Source organism: Sciurus vulgaris (genome assembly GCF_902686455.1).
Source record: "Sciurus vulgaris genome assembly, chromosome: 19".
Taxonomy (NCBI): Eukaryota; Metazoa; Chordata; class Mammalia; order Rodentia; family Sciuridae; genus Sciurus; species Sciurus vulgaris.
Genome location: NC_136480.1, coordinates 6,190,826 through 6,206,107, shown reverse-complemented (window position 1 = coordinate 6,206,107; position 15,282 = coordinate 6,190,826). Strand labels below are relative to the sequence as shown.

Sequence of the window (15,282 nt, the reverse complement as noted above, 5' to 3'; positions counted from 1 at the left end):
CTGCCTTAAGTACAGAATAAATTTCCTAAATCCTATAGCACAGCGTAACTGCTGGAAATATGCTATTTTTCCAAGGTAATATACTCTCTTGAAAGAAATTATTAATAGAGGGTAATGCCATCTGAACTGGGTTTTTGTTCTTTAGAGTGTGTGTGAGTATCTTCTGAGACTCTGGCCTCAAACAACTGTACCTTGATTTGCCTGTTCATTCAGAACGCAGTGCCTCAGAGCAGAAGCTCGATGCTCTCCATCCTCATACACACAGACTTTTGGCAGCAGCACATCAACCAAGAGTGGGCCTGTGCTCTCAGAAATGAGGTGGCTGCATAAAGTGAACACCACTGAGTGATTTCCAGCTGCAAACTCCCTGGTTAGATTTCACTTCTAATACATCCAGACACTGTTGCACGACTAACATTTAATATTCACACAGGGTTAAGCCAAGTAATTTAATCTGAAGGATATTTTTTCTAATGAATTATAATACAGAACAATCTTCCGAGTCCCTAGCAATCTGAAATTCTCTGTCCTTAGGTCGCACCCTCTTCACCTGCGTTCACTGTTACACTGAGGGTTCTCTTCCCATCTGACATCCTCTTTTGAAGATGTAAGAATCATTCATTGTACATTTCATTTACACAACTCGTCTTTTAGTATCATGATAAATATCCTCAAAGTGGTAATTTAGTAATTAGAAGTTACTCAAAGAACACACTCAAAACCTTTATGCTAAAATTTGCCTCTTCAAGTCTTTTAGGCCTTAGCAGATCAAGGGACCTTGACCGCCAAACCAAAAACAGGAAACATTGAGTTGTGTCTTTCCAAGTAAAATGCCAAGCACACCAACAATACTACAGACATGGTGTACAACGTGCAGTAAAGCACGACTCTTCTCCACCTCTGGCTTACCCACTACTACATTCTACAATCTTGACTTAAGATTTCATCTTCCTAGGCAGTGTTAGAGGCAGATAAGGTTATTTTGTCACTTTTATTCCTTGCTGTCATGCTGGAGAAGTTTATTCAATGTTATTTCTGGTACTGAAAAAACTGGCTTTTACTGCCTTGTCCCATTTCAGTCCTCTTTTGTCACTGCCAGTGTGCTGGAAGAAGCTGCCCACACTAGCTTACTCCAGTCCCCACCTGTATCTCACCTTCTCACTGTTACCTAGTGTCCCCATCCTTCATTACTGAAATTTTATTTCTAAGATTTAATGTTTTGCCAACATAGTAGGAAAAACAGTGACTAGAAAAGGGTCAGCACAGAATTTAGGTTCCACATTTCGATTCGATGTTTACAAGATGTGCATACATAAGCATCTCATTTCACATCTCTGAGCATCACTTTTCTCAGTTGTGAGATGAATGGCTTAGACAATGACCTCTATTTCAGGTTTTTTTCATCCCATGAGAAGATGAATTTAGAAATGCAGACACCTATCTCAATAATCAAGTTGCTAATTTATTGCCATTTCTGATATTCAGACTTGTCTGACATCTGGGAAAGAAGGTAACATAAGTAGAGACCCTATTTGCATTTCAGAATATTTGACAGATATTTACTTGGTGTCTACAATGTGTTGAGCCTTATCAAACATGACATCACTCACTTTGTGGCAAATAAAACCTGGATTAGAAGTGGCCTGAGGTGGGGTGGTATATGGGAAGAGACAGGAAGGAGAAGATGAAGACTAGCCAGCTCTGTGATTACTGTTCGTCAAATTTATTTACAAAAAAATATTTTTTAGAATTTACTTGGCACCAGATACCATTCTAGGTTCCTGGATACAGAAGTAACTTAAAATAGACAAAATTCCTTATCATAAAGTATACACCAGGGGAGGGGAGTGCAGACAAAAACGGAAGAGAAATATGTAGTACGTCAGAAAATGAAAATACATTGGAGGGGGAAAAGAAAAACTGGAAGGGAGGTAAGAAGACAGGGAAAGATGTGTGCAGGGAGTGGAGGTGTTGTTTGAGACCGTCTGTCAGAGCCTCCTGAAGAGGTGACACTTGGCGGAAACCTCAAGGAAGTAGGAGAGTGATCCATGCAGCTTTCCAGGCAGAGGTGAGGACAAGGACAAGGACTGGGGCAAATGTGGTACATTACTATCGGCAAGGAAGAGGTGGAGCCACAGTGGCAGGAGTAAAGGAGAGCAGCGGGAAGCAAAGCCAAAGTCCATCGTTATCCACAACTTGCTACCCATGAGCATGTTCTAAGTTCTCTCTAACTTAAGAGTATGCACAGAATAATATTATATACTTTAAATTTTTTCCAAGTCCCAATGGTTGGGTGTTACCTAAATACAGTGATGGACGACATGATCTCAGAAGAATCAAACTCAACAACCATTCACCCCTAGATACTGAATGCAATGGGTCGGATTTCCAGGTGTGTCCAAGGAGAATTTGCTCATTGAGACCTATCTATGTATCTAGTTTCCTAAGTGTCAAATGCTCCCAGTACAACGTACTAAACTGAGAAGGGGCAGTTATACCTTTGGATGCATCATCTTCAAATGATTAGAAAACAGTAAAGAACATTAGACAAGTATAGAAGGCCTTCCAGTTAAAGCCCTACACACTAAGGAGCAGTACGAGGTCACCAGTAAGTTACCCAGAACTCCATTCTCTTCCTATGGCAAGACATTCAGCTTGAAAACCTATTACCTTAAATACCACACAGAAAACAGAAACTAACTCTCAGATGAGGTTTTGAAAGGCTATTCCATTAGAACATCAAAAGAACAGATATTAAACATGGCCTGCCTCTGCCTCTCAACAAAAACCTACCTGGTGATCTTGCCACCTTTTTGCAATATTTTCCTCTTGCCCTTCACCTACCGGTGATTTGCAAAGCAAGGGATTCCTCCAGGATTATGTATCAGAAGGATGAGCAGCTTTCCCAGATGCCTTCCAAAGGACCACCACTTTCAGTCTAAGTCACATACATTCTTGAGAAAGGCTGGGGTCACGGTGGAGGAAGGGAAGGTGAGAACCACTGACAGGAATCCCTCCACAGGGTTCTGTAAACTCCCCTCAAATGCACTCAAAAGAACCTCCTCCAAATGCACTCTCTTCCAAATTCATATCATTCACTATTAACTTGACAAAAATGAAAAGCTTGTTTTACACTTTTTATCTGTCTTATATTCTAAGATCTGATGAACTTTTCCTCAAGATTCAGAGCAGCCAGTTCCAGGAAAAGGCACTTGTACTCCAATACACTATCATATGAAGGAAATTTTGTTTTATAGGAGGTAAATTTCCACTTGAAAGAATGTTTGTTTTCATAAAGAAACTTCATATTGCAACTCAGCAGGCTGAGGCAAGAGGATCTCAAGTTCAAGTCCAGCCTCAGCAACTTAGCGAGGCCCTGTCTTAAAATAAGAAATAAAAGGGGCTGAGGACATACAGCTCAGTGGTAAGGCATGCCTCGCTCAATCCCCAGCATGAAAAGGAAAAAAAGGAAACGTCTCATGTGTCTCGTAAGCGTACATCTGGGTTTGCCTTCTAATCTCAATACAAATTTCCCAGAGCCGGCTAGAAATGAAACACTAAACCCCTTCACCAAAATCCTGAATTTATTATTCACTGACTACCACCACATAAGATCATCGCCCTCTCGACAGAAAGCTTGGGTGTCTGCTATTGAAAGTCACTGTGTGTATTGGTGGGGGGAGGGATACCATGCCCAGCGTGCAAGAGAGCACCACAAAATGGACATCACTGAGGTGTCCTAGATGATACGTCTCAGAGGAGGAGAAACCTTCAGGTCAAATGACCTGTCCCAAGTTGCACAGCCAGCCATGCTTTACTTTTCAGTTACAAACCCTTTGGGCACAGAATCTATCGATGGTGAAAAGGGAAGCCACAGGATGCTGCTCTACACGCCACCTCTGGATTTCAGACACAGTTGGTATTAAGATGGAATCTTCTCAAATGCTACATTTCCAATAAAGAAAGGTAAAGTGAGCTGCTGCTGACCAAGCCACTGATGGAACAAAATGAAACTTAAAAGATTTCCTGTGCTGCCACAAGGCAAGTTCTTATTCCACATGTGTTACAGTGCGATTATGTTAGATTTCCTTGGATACAGCCGACATTCAGTCTAACTAAGTCCAGGGTGTCCAGGAGAGCAACTTCTGTTCATGTCCTCATGTAAGCCAAAATGATTAAGGAAAAGAAAAAAAGAAAAAAAGAAAAAACTCACATATTTTATACTATTAAGTATTACATGCAGCTCCAGTAAACAGATGTAACAAATAAAATGAGTGCCTGCCTTCATCTGATTCAAAAAAATGTGTTTTCAGAATAGTAATTTACCCAAAATAAATTCATTCAATTAGTTGACGAGTTGGTGATTCTATACTACAAACGTGTAGCACACAAGTTATCTTCAATCTGTGATTAACATGGATGGTTGGGAGAAAGTTCTAAGCATAGAAAAATATCATCTTTCAATATTAGCCTTTAAGTAAACTACTGGCAGTGGTTTTCACTTAAGAATTGTGAGTCTCAAATTTGTTTCTGCAAGACGCCCTCGCACCCAAGTTTCTCAGGTCCTCTCCTCAAAGGCAACCAACCACTAATATCTTCCCAAAGATGCTTTACTTGCATACAAAAAGTACCGCATAAGAATGAAAAAAGTCTGTGTGTGTATTTTCAAGCAATTTTAAAGAACAGTCACATCTTTTAAAACATACCAGTAGAAAGAATAAATAAAATACCATCACTTTATAAATTCTTTCAAAATAATACAGTCCTTATAGTTATCAAAGCACTTCCAAGTATACTGGTTAATTGACTCTGAAAACTAACAATGTTTAGTAAACATTCCAACTTCAAAGAATCACTTAATAGGCTCATTTAACATATCAGTCTCTCCTGAAAAAACAATACTCAAATCAACTCAACTAGCTGTGAGCTTAAAAAACAAACAAAGGACACACTTTCAAGGTGATTCAACTTTCTCCTCAGGGGAGCATGTTCTTCTACATAGTCAATAACTTATTATTTTAAAATTTTAATCCGGTGTCACTATCACAAAAGCATTTCGGAGTGATAATATACACATTCCTAAATAAGTTTCTTTATTTTAGTGTATTACTTCCTAATGTATTTGCATAGGAAGGCCATTGTTACCACTGTAAGTAGAACACATGGAACTGATCTTATAGGAGCCTCATTTCATGTAACAGAAGGAAGTCAGCAGTCTTCCTATTTTGGTTTTGTGGCATATTGAATGGTTCCATCATGCTGATGACCCTTGACTAGTCAAGACAATTAGAACATGATTTAAGTTTCTCAAAAGCAAGCTGATTAACAGGGAGATATAACATTTAACGGCTAGTAAAATAAAAATGCAAAACGTTACATTTTCAAGTATGAAGCTAGACAACATATACAGTAAGAAAATTAAAAAGAGCACAAAAAGAAATGCTGCATGTTTTCCCATTATTTAAAAGTGTCCATCCAGTACTGACTCCTATCTAAGTTTTTGGATTTTGTTTTATTTTCTTTTGTTTTTTATGGAATACTAGGGATTGGACCCAGGGGTTCTCTACCACTGAGCTATATCCTCAGTCCTTTTAATATTGAGACAGGGTCTCACTAAGTTGCATAGGCTGGTCTTGCATTTGTGATTCTCTTTTATTAGCCACCCAAGTAGCTGAGATTTCAGGCATGCACCACCCCACCCAGCAGGGGTGATGAATTACACTATTTCACTGTTTGCTCATGTTTATCATTGAAGGCGCTCAACATATTTTATAAGTTGCAGTAAAATATACTTAAGATAAAATTTACCATTCAGTCATCAAAATACTGTTAAATGACCTCAATTAATCACTTCGAACAGAAATAATACTCTCAAAACACAAAAAAGGAAGAAAAAAGAAATCCATATTTTCTTTCTACTGATGAAGACACATTCACAGAAAGATTAAGTCAGTCATATATATCACAGGTCTTAAACGCAAAGTAAATCAGGTGGAAATTCTAAAGAAACTACTTCTGAAAAACAAGGTGTTATTAAAATACAAGTTATTATCAACATTTCTCTAAAATGTTCTTAAATTTCGTTTGCTGATATTGGACTGATACCAAATAACAGTACACTGAGCAATGTGGAAAGGGTGAAGACAAGCTTACAAGTCTGGATTAGAGGATTTCAACATATCAACAGCAGAACGGGAGAAGATCTCACATCTCCTATTTTCCAGCCGTTAATCTCTTTATAGGCCAACCCACAAAACACTGGTGAGATTTTTATTTTCTATCTTCTCACCAAATGAAAAATATAAACATACCAAAAGAAAACTCTCAAATGGAATGGGAAAAAAAATGTTGAATGACTGGAAAAGAATCATGTCGTCACTGACTTACTGTTGTTTCAATGATCCATGATGTACAAAGTGGGTTCCATGAGGCTATATGGGACTTAAAGAAAGCAAGCCTCATAGGGATTTGTGGAAATAAACGTGCAACTTAAAATGAGTTAATTACTCAGATCCATGTGTGGTAAAGGAACTTCACGCTATTATCTTAGACTAAATATATGTACAGCATTGTCTACGATGCTAGAAAGCAAAGAAAATAGATGTTCAAATTTGCTTATATACTCATAAACAAATGGTGGGAGAAAAACACAGAAAAACTGGTTACACATGGAGGCAGGGGTGTGTAATGTGTGAAAAGAAAAGGTTAGAAGATTTCAGTTATTTTATTTTTATTTTGGGGAGGGGCACTGGAGATTGAACCCTGGGGTTCTTTACCACTAAGCTACATTCCCAGTCTTTTTTATTTTGTGACAGTCTCACTAAGTTGCTGCGGTTCGCCTTGAACTTGTGACCTGATTCCTGTCTCTGAGTTGCTGAGATTTCAAGTATGTGCCACCATGCCCACTGAAATCTTTACTTTCTGAACCATGGAAATAATTATTATTCAAAAGTAAAGGGACTGGGATTGTGGCTCAGTGGTAGAGTGCTTGCCTAGAATGCATGAGGCACTGGACTAGATCCTTAGCACCATATAAAGATAAAATAAAGGTATCGTGTTCGCCTACAACTAAAAATATATATATTAAAAAAGTAAAGTAAAAGCATTTTACTGAAATCATTAATCTTAAAATTTTCTCAAAGCCTTCTATCTTTAATTTTTAAAAAAATTTTTAACAACTGAAATTATTGGAAAAGAGGGAAAAACTACTTTCATAGTACCCATAATAGATTTTAGAGGAAATTTCCCTTTGATTAGAAAGGTAGAGTCAGAAGTAAAAGCCTTTCTGAATGCCTAATCCATTGTGTTTCATTTCTTAACATTACTATGGAAACTTAAAGAGTAAAAATTTTCTCCTTTCTATGAAAAAAAAAAATTTAAAGGCAGCACTGTTTAAAGTTTCATATAAATATATGCAGTTAAGCTTCAACTTATATTTAATTACTTCACATTTACTACAGCTTTAATATGGCTTTATTAAATTAATTCACAAATCGATATTTCTCTGGCCAATGAAAACAACTTTATTCAAGGGAAACACTTTATTATTGCATATACACTTCAGCTCTGTGGGAGAGGGCTGCTCTAGGATGTTGCCCAAGTTACTTAAGACACTCTTCTCTGTAAGCCTGGGGAAACGTGGAGAAACATCAGAGACGGCAATGGTGAGAATGACCGACCTGCTGGAGACTGAAGGAGTCAGTGGATGGGGAAACAGAATGGTCTCAAGTTCAGCCTGTCTGAACCTGACTCCTGCTGATTCTGGGCAGGATCTGATGTCTCCAAAACTCAGCTTCTTTAATGACAAAATGAAGTGGATACCACCTTACTCAAGGGCTGCTGGGGATTCAATGAAATGTTCACACTGGCAGGTTCTAGACTATTTTGACGGACTCACACAGAAGATGGAGAGCAGGAGGAAAAAATTTTTCTTAGCAAATATTCCTGAAGTAACAGAAGAAGAACAAACAGGCAACAAAAATGGACAACTGTTTTGAGAGTCAGGTACTGGGATTCCATCAAAGAGAACAGGTGACCATCTTTGTTAAAAACTGAAGATTCTGCTGGGTGCGGTGGGAGGCTGAGGCAGGAGGATCTGAGTTCAAGGACAGCCTCAGCAACAGCAAGGCACTAAGCAACTCAGTGAGACCTGTATCTAAATAAAATACAAAAAAGGGCTGGGGATGTGGCTCAGTGGTCCAGTGCCCCCAAGTTCAATCCCCAGTACCAAAAAACAAACAAACCAAAAACATCGCCACTGCCAACACCACCACCAAAAACAAAAACAAAAAGACCCTGAAGACTTTTAGTTCACCTGTGTCTTGATTTACCTCCTCTTTCTTAGTTCAGATGTCAACGACATTATCCTACAGCAATCATTTCAATACTCTAGGGAAAATGTCTATGGTAAGTAAGGATGAGTGCCAAACTTAAGTTAAAAAGCATCTAAAGTAGAGAGTGGGTTTAAAGTCACTGCAGACATTTACAAATAATTTCCAGAAAATTTCCAACAGAATCTAAAGATGATCACATCAACATTTTTAAAAATTAAAATAGGAAATTGATATTAAAATTCTGAGATCAGGTTAGGGATATGGCTAAGTGCCTAGCATGTGCAAGGCCCTGGGTTTGATCCCCAGTACTACAAAACAAATTCTGAGATCATCTTAAGAAAATCCTTTTCTTGTGGCAAATTAGTTCTTATCAGCAAAAATACTTGTTACTAAAGCTGGAACCATCTGAAATTGTCACTATGCAACTGTTTCTATCTGTGAAAAAGCACTTGTATTTTGTGTTCAGAGTGTGCCAAGAATATCACATAATGGGGTCTGCTCTCAGGTAACCTATGGGTTTGGCTGAAAAGACAGAAGTCTGGTTTTGTTTTTTAAATCTGATCAAATATACCAACAACTCACTGACATAACTATTCAGATTCTCCTTCATATTTAAGTGCCTTACAGGTTGAAGCAACTCTACATTTTTCAGTTTGCTACTAAACATATAATATGTCAAGGGCACTCGACAGAGAGAAAACTTCCTTAGATTTGGTCCCAACCTCCTATAGGACTCCATAAACCATGTTAAAATGGGGGTAGGAGTATTAGAAAAAGGAACTGAATGAACTACTTTCCGGAGTGTTCTGTGTATAACGCACCCTTTGTTTCTTCACGTGATAGAGAATGTGCTCCTATTCTCTTTCCACACACAAGCAAGCTTTTTGGAGATAGCAGTCATACGTACAGTCATAAACGAAAAGAGTATAGTTCAAAGAAATGTGGGAGAGAAGGACTGTTAGCAAAACACCTAGAATACAGTAACTTTCTAATCAAACTGATCACCTGGCTCTTGATATCAGAAATTCTTGTGCAGGAATGTCACTGCCCCGAGAATTTCTAACAGCTCCTGCTTTTTAAATGTTCTGCACATTTGAAAATACATGTGCTAGAGAACAGGGAAGGGGAAAAAAAAAAAAAAAAAGCAAAGCAATCCTCTGTATTGTTTATAAGTCTGGGGGCTTCCCAGCCCTCCCTGCTCCCCACACCTGGCACAGGAGGGTAGGGGAATATATTTTAAAACTCCCCAAAAAGTCGCTGTTAGGCTTAAAGGTGCAGAAGTTCAGCCATTTGACATGGGGATGGTGACAATCACTTTGCTCCTGTCCACTTCAGTGCACACAATCTCCACGGGGTCACCTATGAGGAGCTAAGGGTTTGCCCTTAAGATCCAACACACTGCAGGACTTAATTCTAACCAAGAGACAAGGAAGCGAAGAATGAATACTGATTTACTATTTAGGCTTCTGTCTGCGCAGAATGAACTGTGACAAAATTTAGCCACCAAGTGGCTAAAGTGCTACATCTTTAAAACGGAGCTTTTAAAGAACACAATGGGTTATGAAATAAAGCTCAGCTCTTCCCACACCTCTTTCTACATGGGTCCCTATTGGAACTAAGGCAAGACTCAGTACTGGATCTAGGAGGGTGGCCACAGCCAGAGCCCATTCACAAAACCACCATCCCCTCTTCCAAGGAGCGCCTGCCATTTTTATTTCTTTTATTTGAAGTGTGATTATTATCAGATCATAAGAACTTTCCCCCCAAAGCTGCAAATAGGAAATCTGCTTTTCAATTAGAACTCTGTAGGAAACCGCCTGGTGAGCCTCCTGGTAACTGCTTTTTACACACTTCTTCATTAAGTATGCAACTCTCCACACAGCCCTCATTTTAACGTTTTCCTGAGGGTCTTGCTCACTGAACTCTTTTGTGATCATTTCTCTGGTTTATTAGTGAAATTTGTATGAGAGCCCTGATTCTGCAGACCACGAAGGTCTTCTCCTCTTGGTCCATAAGCTGCTACGTTTATTACTAATTAAATACGTGCTTTTGACCTACAATTATCTCTCTCTCACCCACACTCTTCTGGAAATTCTATCTGGGGAGCTGAGTACAACTTCGTCCAAATCCACAAATGACAGCTACAGTTTTGGGAGCACACCATCCCGGGGTGCCAGTGCAGTCAGCCTTCAAGCTTTGTGTCTGTCAGATGAAAGAACAAAAGGCAGCGCTTCCTCCTGGCCCCTCCTTAGCACTAGAGGAAGGCAGGCTTGACAGACGGTACCGGAGAGAAAGCAAGCCTGCCGTGGCCGGCGAGTTTCCCCGGCACGGACTCGCGGAATCGCGACCCACCTTGGAGAGCTGCCTCCTGAGGCTGAAGCGCTGAACCATGGTCACCCTGAGGCTCTTCGGACAAAGCAATCCACCGAGGAAGGGCTTTTTAAAAAGCAGCTTCTGGGGAAAGTGGCCGGCAGGACATTTTGACGGCTGCCACAGAAGTCCAAAGCCTTTCCCTAGGACTCTTGGCAAACTTGGAAGCACTTCATTGTTCTGCCGGCAGATAGGGCAAAGCCTACGTGGGAACAGGCTGGCGGGCGGGGCGGGATCCTGGAGCCGGCGCCGGCTGCCAAGCTCTCCGAGCACTTCCTGTGAGTCAGCCGCGAGGGGTCCGGACACAAGGACCACCCCTTCCCCTCCCACCAGACCATTAGGCGAGGATGCGGCCGGGGTGCCACCTGAGACTCCGCTGGGGGCGGGGACGGGCTTGGCGTTCTGTGGTGCGGAGGGGAGTGGCGCTCGGGGCTCGGAGCATCTGCCTCCAGCAGGAGGCGACCACTGTCCCGCTCCCCCTAGCCTCGCCGACCAGGTGGGCTGCGCAAACCAACACCCCTTTCCGGACCTGCCCCCCAGGGGACTGGCGGGTGAAGCAGGGCGAAGAAAAGGAGGTGGGAAGGGGGAGCGGCGGCGCACACCGGCGGCGCTGGGAAACGCCCCCAGGCTGCGGCGGCGCGGCTTTGTCTGGCTCGTGCGCCAAGCCGTCCCTCCTATTCACAGGGAGGGTCCTGCCCGGCCAGGAGTGTCAGGTGCAGAGGCATACCCGGACGGTGACGGCACGGTGACCTCAACTCTGGGCCCAGTTCAACTCGCTGAGGTGGCCTCCAAGTGATCGCCTCGCTCGTTGGAACAAAGTATTTAAAAAAAAACAAACTACCCAGAAAAGGAACAGCTCAGAGTGAATGGATGCAGGTAGAGAGGTAGGGAAGAAGAGCACGGTGAGGCGGCCCAAGAGAAAAGGGTATTTTGCCATCATGGGAGGCTTCCTTTCCCCTTTGAGTCTGCTCCCAGACCGCCCCTCAGGATTAAGGTGCACTTTCATGAGATTTCCACTCTGTGCGCTCCTCTCCAAATTGCTCATCATTCGCGAATGAATTTAGTAACTGATCAGGGAAAACCTGTCGGCACGTCTTCCCCCCACACCCCAGGACCCCTCAGTTTCCACCTTAGGCTGCGCATTTCTAGCCTTTGTTGCAGTGAACTTCCTATGTGCACTCGCTGTTAGGAGTTTCACGTCTACTGCCCCACGGATTTCTTAAAACGACTCTGTGAAATTTCTATCAATATCCTGACTCTTCCAATAAGCAAAGCAGGAATCTCTAAAACATGAATACTATGAGAACACTGGAGAGTGCTACTTATTTTTTCTTCGGGCAAGGAAAGTGAAAAATGAATTTAAAAACAATAGTCCTCTGTGCAGTGGCTGTTCTCAATTACACCCCTATCACATGCTATCAGTCTCCAACTATGAGCAAAAATGATGCATAATTTTAAAAATTCACATAAAAAAAGACATGTATTTCACATCTTAGGAACAGCAAAGATATACAAAATTCAAACAATAGGATGCTAAGTCTCAGAAAAACCCTCTGAAATTTATGTGTCGAACTTTTGAAAATCTTAAGGTAACTTTTGGTAAAACAAGTTTTACCTTTTGTAAACTTTCAAAGCTAAAAAAACTTTTAGATCAACTACTACTTACTACTAACAGTAAAATTTCCTTGGTATCTAAGGTTCACAGTATGCAACGTAACCTAATATTTAAACCTAGAGAAAGTTAACTTTAAATGGAAAGTGGGTTGACAGAGTTCTTGAGTTCATTTTTGCTTTTAAGTGATAAGAGTACCAGTGCCTCCATTTTTGTCCTACAGAAAATGAAACAAAGTACTCTGAAATCTCCTGGGAAAGCAGGCAGGATTAATGAGATACTGATATAGTAATAATGAAATTTCTTACCAAAAAATATGCTGTCTTAGAGATGAGGTGTTCCTAAGTAACTGTCACTGCTATTTAAGATTTTATCAAAAAATTAATGAGAAAAGAGAAAAGGAAGCAGGAAAAAAGTCCAAAGACTACAGACCCAGACATACATCAATCATGAACTGAAAATTCCTTTAAAGTTCCAGATATATAGAAAGGACTTATAGATTCAAAGGATGGAGTCTCCATTCTAATGGGAACTTCTTTTTTGCGTATTAAAAGTCTCAAAGCCTAGATGCAACTAATCCTGTTAAAATTCAGTTGAGTATATGACAACAGTTCAGCCCTTGATAAAAAAAAATGGAAAAAAGTAAAACAGAAAAGATCTACAATAAACTAAGCTGTCAGGGGAAAAATCAGAGTCTTTAAATCTGGTCTGTTTGGAGGAGAATGGCAGCTTTTTAGATGAAAAAATAAGACTAAGAACAAAGGTTAAGGCAAAAGCCCAATTCCAGTGGCTTGGGAGGCTGAGGCAGGAGGATGACAAGTTCACGGCCAGCCTCAGCAACTTAGCGAGGCCCTGTCTCAAAAAGGGCTGGGGATGTAGCTCAGTGGTAAGGTATCACTGGATTCAATCCCTGGTACCCACCCCCCCCCCAAAAAAAAAGCAAGAACACAGCAGGAAACATAGAAATATATAACCTAGAGGAAAGTCAAGAGTCATGCAATCACTCTCTTACCACACCAGGACCATTTTTAGTAGCCTGTGACCAAAAATCCACAAGACTTTATAATTTGTGTGGGAACAGACAAGAACCATCCCTTGGGGTTCTTAATCGTTTTTGGGTCAGACTTCTCTGTGAATTAGTCAGAAGCTATGGACTTAGTTCCTGGATGACAAACATGAAGGGCCCGGATGGACACAGTATTTTACATACAATCTCAAGTAGCCCACAGACCCCATCTTAAGAACTCTGAGTCGTGATTAAAGAGGAGGTAAATGCCAACCACTGGGCAGTCTTGCCACTTTTCACCACAGGTAACAGTTCTTAGTAAAACCTGGAAACGGAAAAATGCTTCTTTGACAGTTTGACCCCAGATCCCAGCACATTTCCCTTACTTGTCAAATAACCTGCTTCCAAGGGACAAACGGTCTAGGTGTTCTGAGTTTGTCTGAAGTCTTTTAGGTTTTCTTCATTATCATCATAGGGAGAAAAATTTCTTCAAAGTAGCATATAGAAGCCCGCGTTGGAGATAACATAAGACTTTGTAGATGCTTTGCTACACATCTGAATGTATACTTTTTTAAAAAAGAAAGATTTCTCTGTTGTATGGTTCACTTTTTTATCAAAATATAAATGTTCTGTATTTATGTTTGTGTAGATAATATATATAAAACATTATCTATACAGAAAAGTAAAACGTGTGAGTACGAATGCACACATACATGTCATGAATATCTTGGATGAATACTTAGGAAATTCAAATAATCACCCTAATTTAGCTAGCTTCTATATTCCAAATACTTGTCCCTCCCCCTGCAATAACTTAATTCTCAAAATCCTATACAAACACATTTTTAAAATAAATTAGTATTAAAGTTTTATACTTCTGAAGGTCAAATAATACAAACAATACTTTTACAGAGAAGGAAACTCAAGTTCAAAGCTTCCCCAAATCACAATTAGAGCTGGACTAGTACTCAAAATGCCCAGCTCTCACTACAATGCTTTTTCCATTACCTCAGACTTCCTCCTATTTTTAATAATTTTAAATGCACCAAGAACACTACTTAAGACAATCGTGGAGAATTTTTTGTAAACTGAATAATCATTCCATTTTTAAAGCTGGAACTTTTCTACATTCAGTTCTAAATGAGTTTACTACACTTTAAGATATGAGTAAGTTTACCTAAACTCTTGCACACATGAAGTAATGTGGTTATAGGTCTCTCTCCTATCTTTTTGGTGTCCAGTCTCATAACAGTTATATTAAATAGATCTTATTGTTTCGGGAGAAAGAGAGAACCCAAACATCACTGTGTGTTCTGACCAGCTTCCTGTGATAACCTAGTAGAAGTAACTGTACAGCGGCAACTCCAGTTAATCATTAAAATAAGAACTTAATAGGTTTTTGATCATGTAATACACTGCCACTTCAGAACATGTATTTAGGATACCGGACATGGATAGGTATGGAATGAAGCACCCCTTTAGTTATGGAGGTCACAGTATAGAAAAGAAACAGCTTAAACTGTCACACAAAATGTAAATACTACACTAGCAGTGATAATTAGTAGGGAAGGCCAGGCGCAGTAGTGCACACTGGTAATCCCAGTAACTGGGGAGGCTGAGGCAGGAGGATTCCAAGTTCTAGGCCAGCCTCAGCAATTTAGTGAGACCTTGTCTCAAAATTGAAAAATAAATAAATAAATAAATAAATAAATAAATGAATGAATGAATGAATGAATGAATGAATGACTGGGGATGTGGCCCGGTGGTAAAGTGCTCCTGGCTAAGTCCTCCATGCCTCCCTCCCAAATACTTGGTACATTGGTAGCACAAGGAAAGAATGACGAACTTTGTTTGGGAAGAACAAGTCTTAGAGTCTTTAAACTTAGGTAGGAATTCTGCTGATGGGTAAGTAAGGGGAAGGGCATTCTGAGTGATGGAAAAACACAAATTAGAACCACAGA

The 15,282-nt window shown here is 40.3% G+C and overlaps 1 protein-coding gene across 10 annotated transcripts in view; it reads right to left on the bottom strand.

Moving 5' to 3' along the window:
- The window catches only part of TMCC1 (transmembrane and coiled-coil domain family 1), a 162,420-nt gene that overhangs the window by 76,321 nt on the left and 70,817 nt on the right, over nt 1–15,282 (bottom strand). Inside the window, exon 1 of one of the 10 annotated variants that reach the window (XM_079122535.1) lies at nt 10,686–11,477. The exons of the other annotated variants lie outside the window; for them this stretch is intronic. Coding sequence (XP_078978661.1) covers nt 10,686–10,724 — 39 coding nt within the window. The 5' untranslated portion in view covers nt 10,725–11,477. Of the gene's footprint in view, nt 1–10,685; nt 11,478–15,282 lie in introns of those variants that run through there. 10 annotated transcript variants of the gene reach the window in all.